Source organism: Drosophila teissieri, chromosome 2R, assembly GCF_016746235.2.
Source record: "Drosophila teissieri strain GT53w chromosome 2R, Prin_Dtei_1.1, whole genome shotgun sequence".
Lineage (NCBI taxonomy): Eukaryota > Metazoa > Arthropoda > Insecta > Diptera > Drosophilidae > Drosophila > Drosophila teissieri.
The window spans coordinates 9,289,720-9,309,485 of record NC_053030.1 but is presented as its reverse complement, the minus strand read 5'-3'; the positions used below and the strand labels follow the sequence as shown (position 1 = coordinate 9,309,485).

General features: G+C 42.1%; 1 protein-coding gene across 1 annotated transcript in view; it reads right to left on the bottom strand.

The window, feature by feature from the left end:
• LOC122615085 overlaps positions 1-19,766 on the bottom strand; it is a 44,330-nt gene that overhangs the window by 22,317 nt on the left and 2,247 nt on the right. Inside the window, exon 2 of the mRNA XM_043789963.1 lies at positions 4,974-5,030. Coding sequence (XP_043645898.1) covers positions 4,974-5,030 — 57 coding nt within the window. The remainder of the gene's footprint in view (positions 1-4,973; positions 5,031-19,766) is intronic.

Below are 19,766 nucleotides of genomic sequence, written 5' to 3'. Positions count from 1 at the left end.
CTGCCCAATTACGCATTGCATAGTTATGGGCGTTATCGATTTTGGAAGCCGCTTAGACCCAATGCCAAGTTGATCGAACCGGGCTGCAAAAGCCAGCCAGACCATTTGCGTCTATATTGGGGCACCACTACTATCCGGTTGGCATGGGGAAACTCCGGTGGGAGCACTTCGTTGCCGGATTGGGAGTGTCCGACATTACGAGTAATGCTTCCGTTGATCGCCGGAGTTCCCATTTGCCAAGGAGTGTCTATTAATTTCGTTCAAGAACGTGCACAAGTTAAGTTTATAAAAAGTGCTACTGCTTAATTATCAAGAGGTTCAGTAATATTATTAAGTGTGGAATGGTTTTCTATTAAGGAGGCACCCCTAACCTATAAATATCTCATCATTTGTTATTTGTTCGAGAATGAGCTCAGAGTGTTTAAAATAATACAATTGTTAGTTCTAAAATATATATTATTAAATCATCTACAATAATCTACCGAAACTGAGTTGAAAACAACTTGCACAGCTCATTCACCGTGAGTATATGAAACAGATTATCAATCATCTAAAATAGGCGACAACGAATTAAGAAACCACTCGATGGGCGTAAAATAGAACACGGCACTATCAGGAGATAAGCGTATAATTCTGTAAATTCAGAGCTGATTTCCAAGAACATCATCCCCATCTGAGCAGTTCGATCCGCACTATCAGTACGTGGCCTCTGAACAGAAAGGCTATCGCATTGAATCCAGAGTTTCTTAGTCAGACTGCCTGGTGGTGGTGGTGGTACTATAATAATATAATAGTGGATCCGATTCGATTGGAAAGTGACTGAATGCGTCAGCACTGAATAAATAAACGTGGACGCCCAGACCTTAGTCAACGGCCAACTACAAGTTTTCGACGTTATATGTATACTCGTATATACATAGTGGGCCCAAACAGAATTGACCGCGCGGAGCTTTCGGTGTTTGGAGCCGCTTAACTTGGCCATTATACGATTGTCGATTGCTCATTTGTTGACACGCAACACTGGCTTTTCGCCGTTGGCAGTCAGCTGAAAACGCGGTGTGAGTAACACATCACCGACCGAGGTGGAATAATCGGCGAAAACAGCCGCCCAGTGCGGATTTCAGTTATTTTAGTTTATTTACCCAACCTCAACTATCCAATAACAACAATCAGAAAAGCCCCAGAGGGCTGCAAACTATGAATCAAGTGGAATTTACATATACACGCAGTTCCATCTGCCGTGAGTTGTACTCATTCGCAATTGAGGAAACACGTTGCTTTTGTATTGCTATCTGCAGAAATGGCCAGATATTAAAATACTTTCTTGTGATAGTTATAACAAAAGTCTGGAGAAACAATAGAATAATAAACAAAATGTCTTAGCCCAAGAAAAGTTTGAAATAGAGTTTTTCTCATAAAGCTTTTGCTGATTTATAATTGACCTTTCCACATGGCGAGGTATATAAACCATTTAGCCGTTAGTCTAATATTCTTAGGGTACTTTAAATTCGTTAGTACCCGTTTCCCAAGTTGTGTACACAAGTCCGAGAGTCGATGCCTCTGGCTGATGGTGCCGCAGTTGCTCCGGCTGATTGGGAATCGCCAGTTTGGCGACTGCTTGCACAGATACAGATAGAGATAGAGATACACACTCTCGGGGGCCAGAGATACAAATACAGATACTTCTGTACACATTCTTCGGCACGACGCTTGTCGGCGTACTTGTAGCGTCTATAAAATCGCTTTATATTAAGCACCGAGAGCAGTAAATAAAACGCAAAACGCGGCGATCGCAGACGAGTGACGCCAACGAAAATATGCCGTGGAATGTTCAGATCTCCGAGACTCTCTGATTGTCGCCCATACGCATATGTATATATGTATGTATATCTGTAGATCTGCATCTGAATCTGAATCTGCTGCTGCTGAATCTGAATCCGAATCGGATTTTCTTGGCAGTAAGTGCTGGGGCTTTTGGGCTGCTGGGCTTGTTTGCTATTCCCTTTGCTGTTGGCCACATCATGGCCGCATATTTGCATACGCCAGCAGCTGTTTATAGTTTCACATGTCAGCTAATTGAATCGGTTACCTATGCGTTTCTGCCTTTCTGCTTTTCGGCTGGCCCAGACATCACCGAGACAGCTTAATCACTTGCGTCAATGGATTTGCTAGCTGCTTACCTGGCCGGAACGAAATGGTTGCAACAAAAACACAATATGGCCAGATCAGACGGAATGGCATCATTATGCCGGGCACCAGAATTTCCCGGGTAAAACCCATAAAATCATCAATAGACCCGGCCAGCAAAGGGATATAATCGGGGCTTACTCGGCCACTTGACTTGACGCACTTAAACCTGGCGCTAGGCCAATAGCAAAGGGCCTAAATCCCCTACAGGTCAGACTTTTCGGCTGGAAGCAATTAAAACTGGCATCGCAGCAAATTCAAATTACACCCATCTACCCATCCACAGGACAGGTAGTTGTAGATGACCGAGGACACTTCTGGTGAAAATCCTTGCCAGGTTTTTCTGCACACAAATGTATCTTTGATCTCGTAAATGAGATACAATCGAAATGGTGTGTCTAAGACACTTAAAATTTGCTAAGCTGGTTAGCAAAGTTCTTCAAGCAAATTAATCTATAAATACACTTATACTTCCATTTATATTAGGAAGACTTTTGTGGGCTTTTCGCTTTCTTTAAGATACTTTGAGTTCATTTTGGGAACTGGATAGGTAAAGTTTTGGCCACCGCATCAATATTATCGCAGTGGTATCTTTATTATTGGCATCTACGTCACGTTTGGGCTTATCGGAATGAAAGTGAAATGCGGCTCTTGGGCAAAGTATCTACGAGTATAATCGCATAATCTTCTCCGATACGCCACGCTTGCACACACATATTGAGGTGTGCAGATACTGTATTCTCGCCGGTTTGTAACGGGTGTTTTTTTTAGAGGTATAGAACTTTAAGTTGGCATTACTGTTCAAGATGGCGACCGATTTAACAGCTGTCAAGTGATTTATTCTCAGTTTGGTTTGGCAATTCGTCATGAATAGACTCACGCCTGAACAACGCTTGCAAATAGTGCAATTTTATTTCGAAAATAATGGTTCTGTGCGGAATACGTATCGCGCACTACGTCCATTTTATCGTCGACAAAATCGTCCATCAGAGCAGTTAATTCGATTAACCATGGACCGTTTTCGCACCGCGTTTACTCTTATTGATAACTCGCATCCCCAGAGACGCCGTACGGTGCGTACAGAAGAAGCTATTGCTGCTGTAGAGCGTAGCATTGAGGAAGACCCGAATGAGTCCATCCGCCATCGAGCACAGGAATTGGATCTGTGTCCATCCACTTTATGGAAGATTTTGCGGAAGGATCTTGGTTTGCGTGCTTACAAAATCCAACTCGTGCAAGAATTGAAACCAAACGATCATCAAGCAAGGCGTAGATTCGTCGAATGGGCCCAAAACGAGATTGCTGTTGTTCCCGATTTTCATAAGCGAATTTTGTTTAGCGATGAAGCGCACTTCTGGTTGAATGGCTACGTCAACAAACAAAACTGCCGCATTTGGAGTGAAGCTAATCCTCAAGTGTATGTCGAAACACCGTTACATCCAGAAAAACTGACTGTTTGGTGCGCTGTATGGGCTGGTGGAATCATTGGTCCGTACTTCTTCAAAAACGATGATGGCCAGAACGTTACAGTCAATGGTGATCGGTATAGAGCCATGATTACTAACTTTTTCATTCCTGAATTGAACGACCATAATGTCCAGGAGCTGTGGTTCCAACAAGACGGCGCAACGTGTCACACAGCTCGTGCCACAATCGATTTATTGAAAGACACGTTTGGTGACCGCCTAATTTCACGTTTTGGACCTGTGAATTGGCCTCCAAGATCTTGTGATTTAACACCGCTAGACTACTTTTTGTGGGGCTATGTAAAGTCATTGGTCTATGCGGATAAGCCACAAACGCTAAACCATTTGGAAGACAACATTCGCCGTGTTATTGCCGATATACGGCCAAATATGTTGGAAAAAGTCATTGCAAATTGGACGTCCAGATTGGACTACATCCGAGCCAGCCGTGGCGGTCATATGCCAGAAATCATATTTAAAATGTAATGCCACAAGATTATCTTTCATGTCAATAAAATTCATGTCAATCGAATAATCCATCGTTGTTTTATTGCAATTCAAAGTTCTATACCTCTAAAAAAAACACCCGTTATATATGTACAGTTGAATTCGCTTGCCCCAGTTGTACATATATACCACAAGTATCGGCGTACAAACTCGGTCGTGAATCACGCCATTTGGCCTTATCACCGAGCGCTCATCGGCTCTATTTCATTACTGCATGCCTATGTATGTACAGGGCACGCACTTTATCAATATTGCTAAGCACTCGCTTATGTATCTGTGAGATTGCTTTGTGCTTGGCACCCATAACAACTGTATTAAACGCCATTCGACATGAGTGGAAGCCCATCTGCTTTTCCCACTCCGCCTAGCCATAGATAAGCACTACTTTTCCCCCTTTTTTCCCAGGAAACTTTATTGATACCCGAAGACCCCTGAAGGTCATTCGTATATCTACGGGAATATTTCTCTATCGTAGATGTTATAGATTCGATTGAAAACTACGAGTATAATGTGCCGTTGGTTTATAAACTGCGATAGCTGGCAACAGATTGCCGCGTTTCCTGAATCATCGTAAATAAATTGATTGAGTTATCAGGCCAAAAGCTAAACAAGAAATAAGATTTACACTATACACTTGGGAATGGCAGTTGCTAAATTTGAAATTAAGATGTGGGGTGATCAAAATTTATATGTGGTAAATCCCATTTATGCGTCATGGTTTCGATGTGACATCATTTTAATATCAAACCAAAACCTTTTACTGATTTAGAAAATATTTCAAAAAGGAATGGGTATTTCCCATTTTACACTCACCTTTCGGTTTTTCTCGCACCGATTCCAAAGCACTCTTGCGGGAATTCACCGTAGATTCTGAAAATAAGAAACATAAATATAAGAAAATACTCGTAAAAGTGTTCTACGTATACCATGTACACACTTTCAAGTGCATTTTCAATGCTATATATCTGAGACAAAGCTTGCCCACAAAACTGCCGCTGGCATTTCACTTGGTGACGTCAAAAACGAAGGCCAGGAAAATACCAAAAGCAGGGAGTGGGGGAAAATCGAAACTAGGAAAGCACATCTGACACACAGATACACATTTATACACTTCATAGTCAATAAAGTATTCAAATGGCGTGGGGGAAAAACCGAGAAGAAGCAGAGCCAACTGTTGCCAATTTCCAGGGGACGGGGGGGCAAGAAAATGGGAAAGGAAAATCCGAACTGGCGGCGGCAGACGGAGGCCATCAAACCAAGCTGAAAATCCATTTCATTTCCACCCAAAATGTTTACCAGCCAATTCGGTTGCGCTCTTTGCTAATTTTAAAATAGACGCACGCTTTGTGGGAGAATTTCTTCTGCGCGTACCGATATAATTTGAAATATTTTGCTGAATTTAAGCGCAAAGTGAACGTGAAAAACGCATTGACGAGTGCCCAAAAATACCTACAGATGCTGATGCCAATTCGTGGCGAAATTCCCAATGAAGGCACTAAAAATACACCGAATGGTATACTAGTATACAACAAACAAGCATTTCCGATGAAAATCTTTCAGATTTGTTTTTCGCAGCAGTTCGGGACTCGGACTTTCGAATGACGCACTTTTCCGAATTGATGACAGTGTGGGCTTACTAACAATAGGAAAACGAGTAATTGTAATTGGCCAAGGATTAAGAAATTATGGAATAAACATTTTAATATCTTAAAATAAACATGTTCTAGACGTTCATAGGCTCTTTTGTGTCAGGAAGTAACCTACTTAGGGCATTTAATAACGATTGTGGTTTCTTGAATGGGCTGTGGTGACTGCTTATCGGCTGTGGTCAACTTTACAGAATACAAAATACAGAATACAAGTTGTAAGGCACTCGAGCTAAATCGCCTCGAGTGGCTGCACTTTGAACACTTCAGCGATAAGCCAAGACTTCTGATCCCCTCTCGAAAGCCGGGCCCCCGTAAATATGCAAGCCAAACGGGCTAGAATTTCAGATTGCGCTGAAGGCAGCGAGTGGAGTAGAGAGACAAGTGACAAGAGCGAGATTCAGAGGAAAAAACCTGCATGCAAATTAAAGCAGGCACCAGGCAAACAGCAATGCCAGGCAGGCCGACAGCCAGCCAGCTGGTGGCCAAGAAACCTGGACGGCCAAGTGCAGAAATCGGAAAAGAAGTTGGCCAGGTAGCGCGAAAGCCGAGAACGCACGCATCTCGAATCGCATCTCCAAGTTTCAGTTGGAGTTTTTACCACCTGCCGCCGCACTTGTTTATGGCCGCGACTTGTTGGCGACCAACTTTGGCTTTAACTGCGGATTCTCCTTTTTCCCGTCCAAAGCGGAAACATGCGCATCAAGCAGCAGCAGCCACACGGAGAGAAAAGGTCAGGAACGTATGAAGAAAAATAAACCAAACCGAGGTCCAAATCCAAAGCCCAAAATTAAAAGGTATTTGGTTCAAATAATACTTTTATGACTTTTTAGGCGCTTCAATCATATATTAAAGATCACTTTAAATGCTAGATATTATTAAATGAAAATACATTTTAATTTTTCTTGTATCATGTTTTTTCTGTGTGCATATCAGATTGAAATTGGCAATGTCGTCGTCATCGCCTTTTGAGCCCCTTTTTCTTTGGCTCTTGCACCAGGTTGAATTATTTTTGCTCGAGAAAACTGGTTACGACTTGCAACCAGTTTACCAGCTTATTCAGTTTATTCAGTTTATTCACTAGTGAATGTGAGTGCTTTTCTGTGTGTGTGTGATTGGGGGAAGCCTCTCATTCGCGCGGTCTTCGCCTTTATTGTTGATGGCTTACTAATTGCTGGCTCGAATGTTTATAGAACAATTAACATTTGCGGCTCATTACGCATACGCTGGGGCGCATGAGCTCAGCCAGCTGAGAAGCGATTCAACTCAATGCGATGCGATGAGATGCGATGCGATCATAGCCAGTGGGGCGTATGAGTAATGTTCCTTCAGGGGCTAGGAATACCGAGTATTGGCAGTGCAATGATTCAGCCATTTGTTGTTGGCTATTTACGTTCGGAGATGTGTTCTGTGGGATTTTCGTTATTATAAACAAACTGCTAGATTGCTTCCAGATGGCAGAGGGGATTTTTCCTCTAAACTTTACTCAACTTGTAGTTTGGAAAAAAGGCAAATGCAAACTATCAGGTCAAGGCTTTTATAGATGTAAAAAAATTATGTTTAATAGAGCAGAATGTATATATAATTTCCTATAAATTTGTTTCAGGGAATTTCCTTTTCCCTTTTCATTTGCGACAAAGGAAATGCCTTAGAAATTGGTGTTAGAGGCAAATCATCAGATGACAGCTCGTGAAAAAATACAGAAATTGAGACCGGAGCTCAGTCATAAAAATTCAATTTGAAGTGACGGAATAGGGAGATCGGCCTACACTCACATACTACACTCACATATGTACACACACATTTATTCATGAGTACTCACACCCGCAATCGGTTTGAGTTTCTCGTCGTTTTCAGTTTCATTCGCAACTCAGAGTGTGACGTATTTGCCTGTTGATTGCGTAATATCTATTGCTGCTGCTGCTGCATTTTAATTTAATATTTTTCTGGGCACACCGCTATCTAAAAACAATTGTTGTTTTCTGTGTGCTGCCTGCAACAATAAAGTGCAGGAGCGCGAATACCCAAATATAAATTAATGCAAATAAAAGTGCATTTCGAGCATTTTTTGCGCCTGCCAATTTTTTGCAGCTGCTGGCACATTTTATTAAAGACAAAGACAGCCAAAGTGATATAGAAAAGAATATGGTTATGGCTATGGATATGCACATGGGCCACAGACAGCCAACTTGGGCAGCTGTTCAAGTTGGCTCTGGGACTTTAGCGGGTCTTGGAAATATATATACATGCATATACGTATATATGTGGCTAAGTGAGTATCTAGAGTGCGACCCACATGGAACTATTTGCCTAACTATGCCAAGAATTTCGCCCATGTGCGTGTGGGACTGGCACAACCCATAAGCAAGGGGGTTAGGGGTACCACACACTCGTAGCCCGACAATTAAATGGCTTTGACTTCCCAGACATGGTGAGCAACTGGAGCAGAGTGCTGGAATTCCTGTGACTCGACTTTGTGGCTGCACCAACTACCAATTGAGTTCTAGCTCTGCGAACTGAAGTGACTACTCAACGGGGTTTGCCTTTAATTGTTTTATTTCTTCTGAAAGAACTTTCGACTCCGAAGATCTTACTTGTCTTGAGTGCAGTGTTTTAGTATGCATTTTCGGGGCATAGCTAATCCCAATAAGACGAACAACTTGAGCAGGATTTACTTAACAAAGTTCCGCCCTCTTCAAGAGCGAATTACAAATTCTGTTTGTTATTCTGCAGTCTGGCTGCATTTTATACATAGTCCGTGTGCCACTTTATTAAGAGCTTTTGCATATTTTCTGAATATCCCTTACGAGTATTTAATATTCAGATGGATGAAAGATTTAAAAGCTATGCAAAATGTTGTGTGCTTTAAAGAGAAAGTGGTAACTCCTATGAAGTAAAAACCAAATATTTGGGGTCCTTAAAATAATGGTTATAATATGGCATATGCATACTTAAAGAACTTAAGAACAACCATATGCATATAATTAAAAATGACATAGATGTATTCTACTTTTTTCTAATTTGCAACTTTTCAAACTTCCTGGAATCTTCAAATTTCGCTCGGGTTTCGGCAACCAATTGAAATTCCCATGTCGAAATGATTAATTAGCATAAATACGCCAAAAATGTTTAAAGCGGCAATATCAAGAATATGATATGTGTATATGTACATATATCCTACTTATATACATATGCATGTATATAAAAGGGGCGTGGGTGGGCAAGGACATGTGACTGTGCAAATGATAATTGGCGAAAAGTAGAGATAAGTGGCCAAAAATGGTGGAAGAGTGCTCAACTGGTGGCGCTTCAAGTGATAATCAAATGCTGATAGAAAACTATTAATTTAAACAAGTATGAAGACTATAGATGTATCGACTGAGAAATACCTTGCTTTTAAAGTACTGCCAACTTTCTCACAAAAAGGTGAATACTTAAGAAGAAGGTTCCTGCTAGAGATCGAAATTTTACTTTTAGATGCAAAAAGAGAAATATCTAATTGCTTTTCTACATAAGAAATCTTTGCGTTTCGCTTATGATATGATTGATTGATATTCAACAGTTATTTATTTATTATAGGTGGGTTCTAATCAACCCTATTCCACAGATAACTAATATACTCTACAGATCCATAAGTGCCAGGTACAAAAATAACACATCACCAATCTGCGCGCTGATGCACACTCATGCAATCATACACAATATATAACGTCTAAATTTATGCTCGTCTAGTTGAATGAGCGCAAAATGGAATGCCAAATCGCTGACACCGCAATTATGAAAAGTTATTCACTTTTTATGCTTAATTTCCTTTGAATGGCCCACTTGAATTCCCTGGTTGAAACCGAAACAGAAATTGAAAGAGAGCTGCCTGTTTTTCTCTTTTTCGAGCAGAATGTATATTCAATCTATTTGTTGCTGGCTGGTTATTGTGTTTGTTGTTCTTGGTCGATTATCATTAGCGGTCGTTGTTGTTGTTGTCGTTATTGTTGTTGCCCGTGCCTTAATTGCCTAGTATATGTTTTTGCCTCCGTTTCACGAGCGATAAGATTTCACGTGTACTTTTTTTCGTTAGTCGCCCGATTAAAGCTGCCTCGCCTCTTCACCAGATACAAATTATTAGAAACACGGCAAGCAGAAACGGAAATCGCTACAAATTCAATGTAAATGTGGTTAATAAGATACTTAGTAACCTATCTACTTACTGCTTAGACACCCATTAAATGGGTGTGTCTGGTAGGGAAATATATATAAACATAAGTCCTTTTTATTATTTTCCTTCAATAAATAATACATGGCGAGTGCGAGAAAATACCTAATTCAAAACAAGTTAGGAAGGTTAAATGCAGACATAGTCTGTATCCCTCGACCTTATCGAGGCAATCGCAATTCCGAGCTGGCCCTGTTGTGCAGAAATTTATCGCGTCCTTCGGCTGGAGGAAAATAAAAAAGGGCCACAACAAGTCGGGGAAAAATAAACAAAGATTTATTTGTCGATCTGCGTTAACATAAATTACAGCTCAGCAGCCAAAGCACAGCAAAGCCAGGGACTTTGGCTAAAATCACACGGGCACACACCAAGACGACTACGTCATGGCCATGGTAACATTGTTGCCTCTTGGCCCGTGTGTGTGTATCGGGCCATTTCGTTTCTGCACAGCGATTGCGATTGTACGAGTATATGTATCTGCTGCCCGGCGAAAGATACTAAGATACAGGTTCCAGCGAAAAAGAAAAGTATCTGTTGCTGCCAAGTTCGAACTTCGCAGCATCCTGGCAACGGCAACAGCTGCCAACTTTCGTGTTCGACAAGAAAAGGCGCAAAAACGAAATCTGTCTGCCTCTGTGTGTGTGTGAGTGTGCTATTCCCCCCCCCGTATTTGTGTGTGTGTGTGTGGGAGAATCCTCAATCAACTGCCTCCACACCTTCTACAATGTCTGATGTTTCTGGTACAGTGGCACATCTTTAATAAGGACGAATTTGTAAGATTTATTATATTTTTCATCAGGTTGTAATACCTTTATTTGTTAACCTATTCGCTATATAAATTTTGTAAAAATTCGTTGTTTTTAGATGTTTTATGCAAGAAGTGTTACATGGATAATACATGCTTATAAAGTAAGTGTAACGTATAAGCGCTGCCACCGAATGCTGAAGAATTCGCGTACTTCACCAGTACTAAACTAGCAACCTAATAGAATACGGTTTTCCCAACACAATTTTCAGCATGTGGCACATTTCATTATCAGGTATTTCACTGTACCTGTAAGATACGCGCAGCACTTGACGTTGCTTTACTTTTCGGTTCTCCGTCACTCGCTTTCTCGCTCCGATTGTATCTGCAGCACGAGCTTGTCGCAAAAGGGGGCGTGCGGCTCTTGGGGGTGGGGTTGGCTGTGAGTGAATGAGAGAGCGAGAGAGAGAGAGAGAGATGGCTGTGCGTGGAGCGGTCTATAAACAGAATTCTAAATGCTGGCGCCTCACCGACGTGCCCGACGTGCTGGGCGCACTACGTGCCACATTCGTAACGTGACTTCCTTCAATAAATGGCCCACGGCGCGAAAGAGAGGGCCGGCGTGTAAGAGAAAGACGGAAAGAGAGCGAATTTGCGGTTCTGTCGTTTAATATAAAGTTTTGCAGGCCCCCTTTCCTCTCGTTCCCCTCGTTCCCCTCATTCCTCCCAGCCCAACCAGCCCAGTCAGCCCAGAAACCCCCCATTGTCTTTTGTCCCCCCTCAACTTTAAATTTATTTTCCCAGAATCCTGTTAGCTAAAAGCTCTGGGCAAGTATTTTACATAAGAAAACTTTTGGCCGGCTCATTTTTCATCGGAAAGCATAATATTGCTGTAACGAGTGATTCAAAGTTGAGCGGAATATTCTGGAGCATTCGTTACAAGGAGAGCTCCTCCGTCCCAGGGCCACACTTTACGAGTATTTCGTAGTTCCAATTGCATCCCGGGATTGCATCGCTTTGAAAACGCCGCCGTCGCCAGACAACAAGACGACATCGTCGCCAGACAGTCGCAGTTGGAGATGGCGACGTTGCCAGTTGGAGGGGATTGCACCATCGCCATGCATGGGTCTTTAACCCAAAACGCAGCCGATCAATGTCACACCGAGAGAAAAATCAGATCACAGTTGCGCACTGATCGTCGTTCGTAATACTTAATGAATGTTGCCCTCAACACTGCACCTGAGATGCACTTGAAATCTGATTCATTACCAAGCTTGTCACTTTCAAAACAGCAGAGGAAAACAACATACAAGATATAACAAGTTAGACACACAGATAACAGATACAAAGTATAGATAAGCATACAAGAGTCACACATCAGATGCAAAATTAAGATAGAAGTAGCTGATAAAAACACAAAAAAGGTGAACAAATGTGTGACAAAAGGTGCAAATACCAGGTACTTAAGTTGGGAATAAGACTTTAGATATAAATCTAAAACAACAAATTAAAATGTATTTATATTGTGGCATACTTTTAGACACTTTTCAGATGTTTTTGATAAAAGTGTCTCCAGTTCTTTTAAATATATAATTACTGCAAAGGTGTATAGCTTCCTCGCTCGTTGCTCGTTTTTTTAGGAGGGTTTATGAATCAAAAGTATAATTTTTTAGTGGCTGAGTCATGTTTCTTTCAGTGCACTGGTTGGTGCTATCGATGATGCCCGATTTTGAACTTGAGAGTGGCGACCCTCTTCACGTCGCGCAGTCCTCGCTCGTGTGGAGAACCCTTTTGTTTCCGATGAGCCGGAGCCGGGGAGCCGGCAAACCCGTCTCCTTTGGAGACTGCAGACTGTCCCTCTCGCTCTGGGTAAGTATCTCGCACTCTGTCTGGCCGCCTGCGATCCTGGGTTGTTTATTGTTTTGGGCTTTCGGGCGTTGAGTGCTCGCCTCGGTGGTTGTGGTTCTGCCTGATTCTATCCCCGGGCAGCCTCGACGAGTAGGGACTACTACCTGACGAGGTAACCTTGTTTACCTGGCTCGCCCTTCTTTTAGCCTGGTCTACTGCATCGTAATCATATTTGAGGTGCACATAAGGAGTATTTCAACCTGCCCCTGATGCTCGATTTTGTTTGTCTTCTGGACTTTTGGGGGCACTTAACTTTTTATCGGAAATCATCTTTCGTTCTTCTGCGAATTTCAGTTCGATGGGTGTGCGCTTGTGTGAGAATTTATGCTTCGATTTTATACACATATTGCTTTTCCTTTCCTTGGGGGGAGGATGTGCTTAAGCTAAACTCTCCTTCGACTTACATTTCATTTTTAATATATTAAAGGATTATTAGATTTTCCTTAAAACAGACAAAGTTATATTTATATCCTTGGTTATTAATATCTCTTGCGTCTTATTTGAATTTAACATATTCTAAGATTGATAGTTTATCATTTGAAGTCTAGCAAACTGACCTTTAAGTCAATTTTGGCGTCCCAGTTTGAGTGCGAATTTCTGGTTTCTCATTACGGCCGTATGTCAACCAAGTGGGCGAACTCAAAGAGAATTCCAATCGCAATTAGGCATTGACTTCCGAGCAACATGCAGTCTGCCAAAGGCCCCAAATCGACGTGGGCAAACAACAAATGTGCATTTGAGGCGTTCACGGACCGGCAGGCTTCAGAATAAATTGATACGTGCTGATAATGTATTGATTACGGCGATTAATCACCCACCGGCCGAAATGAAATTCCAAGAAATTGGCTGCGATAATTTGAAGTTAGCTCGGGCGCTGGTGAGTAAGATAGAGCCGAGCGAACTAAAGGCAAAGATGATATAAAACCCGTTTGAAGTGGCCAATAGGCGGTTGGCTGGTTGAGCGGTGCGCAGCGAAAACTTGATAGAAACACTCGTATACTCGTATACTCGCAAGCCCCGTCAGGTGAATCATCGGCCAACAACTGTGCACCACTACCTGTCACTCAGGCGGTTCTGTGTGCTAATATTTGGGCTTGTTGGACGAGTGGGTGCGGCGGCAGCACCACCAGCACCGCCAGCACCACCGCAACTTGGAGAGCGATTTAATAAAGTCTTAAGCCAGGCTATATCGCAGCTCCACCGCAAATCGAGTGACGCTGAAACAGGTTAACAGTGCCAGAACGTGCTTTTATTGGTGCATTGTAAAGCAGCTACACAGAGACAAATAGTTGGGTAATTAGTCAGTGTGGTATTTCTTATTTTGATGGTTTACTTGATGTAAAGTCGAGTGAAAACACAGCAAACGATGTATCAACCCCAATTTGGGTCTTTGGTTTAAAGACTAAATTCAATCAGAGCATCCGAGAATCTTCCAGTTGCAAAGATAAGGGCTTTTAGTCAACTAAAAGTATCTGAAGGATCAGTAGAGATCTATGAGAAAGTGTTTAAAAGTAATTATAACTAATAAAACATCTTCCATTATAGAAATTTAAATCATTTTTGAGATGTGTAAAATAGCAGAATATGTATTTACTTTCGAGAAAGTAATTATACACAACTACAATGTTCGATGTGGTTTTTCGCCGTGCAGCAAAGCAGCCAACTGCAACCACTTGGCTGGTCGGTTGCAGCCACAATCGCGTCACTTGGGCCCCTGTGGAAGCCCCAAAACCGATTTGCGACCGAACCGCTGCCAAAGTGTAGCCCCAAAGCCAAAGTGCGCGCGTGTTTGTCTCTTGTTGTGCCGGACTTTGGGTTCTTGGGTTCTGTGTGCTGGGCCTGTGTGTTTGTATTCATTCTTTCGTGAGCTTCCCCCATATTTCTGGTTCGGTTTTCCTTCGCTTTTGGGGCAGCAGCAACAACGAGGCAGCAACAGCAACAGCAACAACGAGGCAACAATATGCATAAACGTTGGCCAAGTCGAGCTGACGACGCTGAATTAAACTGAAACCGGTATGACGTGATGCCGGGCTTCATTTTCTTGGCTGTTATTTTTTTTCTGCTCGCTTTATGTGTGTTTTATTGTTGCTCTTCTCTGACTTTGCATATTTGTGTTTTGTTTGTTTTTGTAAACCCAAATTCAACACGTTCGTTTTTTAAGTGCCTGCGTTTGTGTGCGTTTGCGTAGACAAACAGAAATTAGAAGAAAATAAAAACGAAATAAATATCAGAAAAAAAGTTGTGTTTTTAGTTTATTTTCTGTGACACTTGAGGCGACTGAACGATGCCCGTATTTCGTTTTAGTTTTCTAAAGAAATGTTTACCTCTTCGATTCGCTATTTTAAAAAGCGTCTATTTGGGCAGCTGATTTGGCTGAAATTTTTAGTGTTTGAACTACCGAACTCGTATTTGTTTATGAAGATAAGCGAAAACGCTTCAACTAGGTGGGGAATTTAATTACTTAGTTGAATACTATATATATCTCTATTAGGCAAATATTTACGTTTATAAACAGCGTATTTGAAATAGATATTAGAGCGCATGTTTCAATAGATTCAGCTAAAAGTATTTGACTTTCGCATTGTTTAGAATCTAGAAACAAGGCAGTTCTTCAATACTTTCACTTGTGTATTGTTAATTTGGGGATAATGCGAAAGCTAAATAAGTTTGATTAGAGTTTAGTTGAATTTCCCTGCCCATTATCTCCATAAGCTGGCCAAGTTTGCTGAGTTCGCATAAACAACAAACGCAATGACCGCATTTAGCATTGACCTATGCTGCGGAGAGGTTATCAATCGCAACGAAAATAAACAGTTCACTTCACTCGTAAAATCAAGTAAAATACGTAATTGGTGATTTTCGCAAAGAGTGTAGTGTATTAGTTTGAATTAATTGGGCATTCTGTGAAAAGACATTCAGATATAATCCGAAATCTCGGTTCATGATCCCCTGGCTTAGTTTTGTCCATTAATTAGTGTTTGTTTGAATAGCGGTTGTAGGTCTTTTGAGAATGCATAATAGCTAGGAATTATTTACACGTTTTGGTTGCTCAAAATTTCATGGAATATCCGCAGCATTAATTAACCAGATTCCTGCTTTAATATTCCCACAGCTCCCTTTCGCCCAGGAATGGCAATACTTTTCAAATCATGCACTTCAATTACAAGGGAAATGCTTTTCAGCCAGCTGTTCCAACAGAAGGGGTCGCCAATCTAGGCGGCTGACGTAGGAAACGCCACTTTGGCCTCTCCGAGATGGGGGATTGGGGGTTGGGGGATTGGGGATGGGAGCGACCCCATGACGAAGCAATCGAGAGATACACGAACGAATTCCGGCACGTCCTTAGGCAACAAAAACAAAAATTGTATTAGGTTATCCTTGCCACACTCACACACACACACAGACACACGGGACTACAGTGTGTTTAGCACACCCATTGTGGGTCGCAAATGGGCGGGGGGTCGGCGGGTTGAAGTGGAGGGCAAATGGCCTTTCACGGTCGTTGCCGTCACTCACTCACTGTTGCTGTGGCCCTTGTTGTTGCTGCTGAACTGCTTTCAGCCACAGCAACAACTCGGTGCACGGAGAGAAATGAATCTCGCTCATTAATATTAAATGGGGAACACTTCTTCACGAAAATTACTCAGCAAAGGAAGGAGTCTTGAACACTTGGAAACTTTTGCTTAAATAATTTGAGTAGGCTTGCAGAAATTCAAATTGCATATACTAACTAGTGAAAGTATACAGATTTTTAAAAGTAATTATGAAGGTGTTTAAAAGAATGCAGTAAATATTACAGCTACGCCCCTAGTCAGATAACGTTGCCTGGTTTTAAGAACTTTTCAATATTAACAGAATGGAAAGCATACTAGACTGCACTTGTTTTCAGTGCAGCAGCAACTCACATTGGCCACAGCCAACAAGGCTCGCACCCGTGACACATCGGGTTGTTAAGGGGGCCAAGCTCACGTTTCCTTGTCACACCCCCCATTTTCCGCCATTTCCACTTGGCACCTTCTCGCTCACTCCTGTTGCTCTGTCTCTCTCACTGGTTGCCTACTCATTTGTGTTAAGCTTGTCGCTACCCAGCAGAGTTTCTCAAAACGGGTATTATCAACCTAGCTAGGGAATAACAAAGTTTTCAAAGTAATTACCAACCAAACAAAATCATCTTAGCCTTAAGTTTGAACCATAACAATAAGCATGTTTAAGCAGTTTCCAATTCGTGACATTTTATTAGCCCAACAGGAATAGTTAAATCTGTTCACAGGAAGATTCATTTACTTGTATATATCCTGTAAGATGTCCTGGCTGTAATGTATCACACTTTATGGGGTATCCTCGGCTCGCTTCACTGTCCTCGTCGTTTCCTCGTGGCGATTCCGCAGTGGTTGGTTGACTTGGTTTAATGTTCGCCTTTCTGTGGCAGCGTCATCATCCCCATCCGCAACCCCACCCCCCGTCTTGGTCGTCATCATCATCGTTCAATGTTCGTTTTATTGTGGAGCAGTGCTGCTGGCGTCGACGTCGACGTCGACGCTGGCTGCTCTGCCGCCAGCTGCCCCACAAAATATACAAAAACAAAAAGCAGTGGCTGCAAAAAACAAAAAAATCCAATGTGCGCCCGCAAAAGCAAATAAAACTTTATCATTTGGGGAAGCCCTGCGCTTTCATAGACTCGCCTTGGATGTGTGTGTGTGGGTGGTGTGCATGTATTTGGGTGATGAAGAGGCTTGCCACACACACTCACACACAGACAAATAAGCACTCACACGAGTTGTGCCTGGTTTTGCCTTCTTTTTTTGCCAGCTGCCAACTTTTCCCTTAATTTCTTGTTTTTATTTTTTCTGTTTGCCATTGCCCCGCACATATGTACATATGTATGTTTGCAAGCATGTACGCTTTTCGCTCTGTGTGGCAGGTCCTTTTGCTACAGGTATGGGGTTTTATTTTTGCTCAAACTCATAGGTAAAGTTGGGCCCTGGATTTCAGTTCACGTTTATTTATTTCCCTTTTATTCTCGCTGCTTTCCTTGTTTTCCTTCGTGTTTTTTGGGTCTTATTTGTTGCTCTCCCCGCTGCCATGACCTTTTGAGTGTCCGGGGGGCGGTGGGCGGGTGGAATGATGGAAGAGAGAATTTTCTGGGCGTGGCTGCCCACAACAGTTGCTTAAAAGGCGTCCCAGGAAGAGCTGAAGTGGAGTGTTTGTTTACGGCTATGATATGGCCAAAAATGGGGGGCCAAACCAATTTGGCAGAATGGGTAAACTGTGACTCAGGAAATGGTATTCGCTTGGGAATTGTTGCGCTCCCTAGGCCTGATTTTTGCAAATGGAATTGGATTAAGCAAGGTTAGTTAATCCTTATGCCAAAGTTTGAAAGCAAATTTAAATATGGCATGAGTATTAAGTCGTTAAGTTAATGAATCAATAACAATAAGACTTTAGTCATTAGACCAACAAGGAATCAATCTATTGAAAGGACTTAAATAAGGACATCAAAGTCTAGGCTCTGACTTGAAGCCAAATTGAGCTTCGCTCTAACCAGTTAATACCCAGCTACAAACGGAATCAGAGCAATCACCAAATGGAAATGGGCTGCGTTTAGGCCACACCTAGACCTACATAGGCAGTTACCCAGCACTTGACGACTCCGAACACGAAGCCCACGCCCTGCAACACTTCCTTCCTGCCAGCCATAATGAAAAGCAACCACCCCTCTGAAAGGCAAAACTACGCAAACTAAAGGCTTTTCTTTTTCATTCGAAAAGGAAATGGAATGCGAGCGGGCCAGGCAAAGTTGCCAAAGGGAAACGGCAACAAAGGTAGCGATGGAATGAAAATACTCTCAAATAAAAGTGCGGGGAAATGCCAGCCGCAGGGAGTGGGTGGGATTTCCTCGCCCAACTCCTATACTCCATTTTCATTTCCATTTCCACTCGCAACTCCTGGATCCCCGAGTTCCCTGCCATAAATTATCCGCACAATGGTCCAGAGCCAAGGCAAAGGCAGTGCGAGCACGGTTGCGAGAACCCTGAGCAAAGTCTATTTTAATTTTGACGTCGTTAGACGAAGGCGAAAAGAGATTACGGCGAGCTCACTGGCAACGCAAAGCCAAAGTCAACGACAAAGACAACGGCAGAGACAAAGACAAAGACAAAGCCAAAGCCAGCTTAAGTGTTTCGGCCCAGCTCCCCAACCTCAAAGATCAGACCCAAGCCCCAGCCCATTCCCATTCCCACCACCTATACCCATACCCATACTCAAACCCATACCCAAAGCCGTCTGCATACCAAAACCAAAACCCATTGGCAGCTTGAAGTCAAACTCTTTGAGCGTGTTGCGCCTGCTACAGTGGGAATTCCCTGGAAGCCCTTTCATCTGAAAGTTATAATGCTGTGCAAATAATTTCTTACAAATTTTAAGAACAATTTCAAATAATATCGCCCAGATTCCAAGAATTTTCAAGTGAACATTGTCTATGATCAAAATGTTTTAGATATACATAGTACAGCAAACATTAGTTGATGATTTTTGATAGTCATTAGACATTATTATTTCAAAGTCGGTATGACAAATAAAAATTAATTAAAGATATTTTGCGAGCTACTCAACATACAAAATATTTACATAAGCATAATTGCTATAAAATGCAAAAAAAAGTTAAGGTATTATTTTGTAAAATGCCACCCTTTTCGAAAAGCATTTTTAGAAGTATAAAACGCTGAATAGTTTACATATTAATTGAATCAAATATGAAATGTGTTGGTTGAACAAATGGAATATATTCAATTAGTGGATCAGTCTGTTTGGATTTGAAATGAAAAGTAAATCCATCTTCATCATGTATGTAGCTGCCTTCTAACTCGCAGAAGGCATCAAACGCTGGGAATGTGCACTGTATCCGCCCAGTGAACAGTACTTGGCATATATCAAAAGCCAGGCAGCACACTTGTATCTCATTTGGCAAAGTATCTGAGGATGGAGCGGGGTGGGGCAGGCGCAAGAAAGTATCTGGCTTTTTAATATGTTCAAACTGTGGCATGAGTAACGCAGAGCAACTTGACTAACAGGCAGCGTGACGTGACGCAAAGTATCTC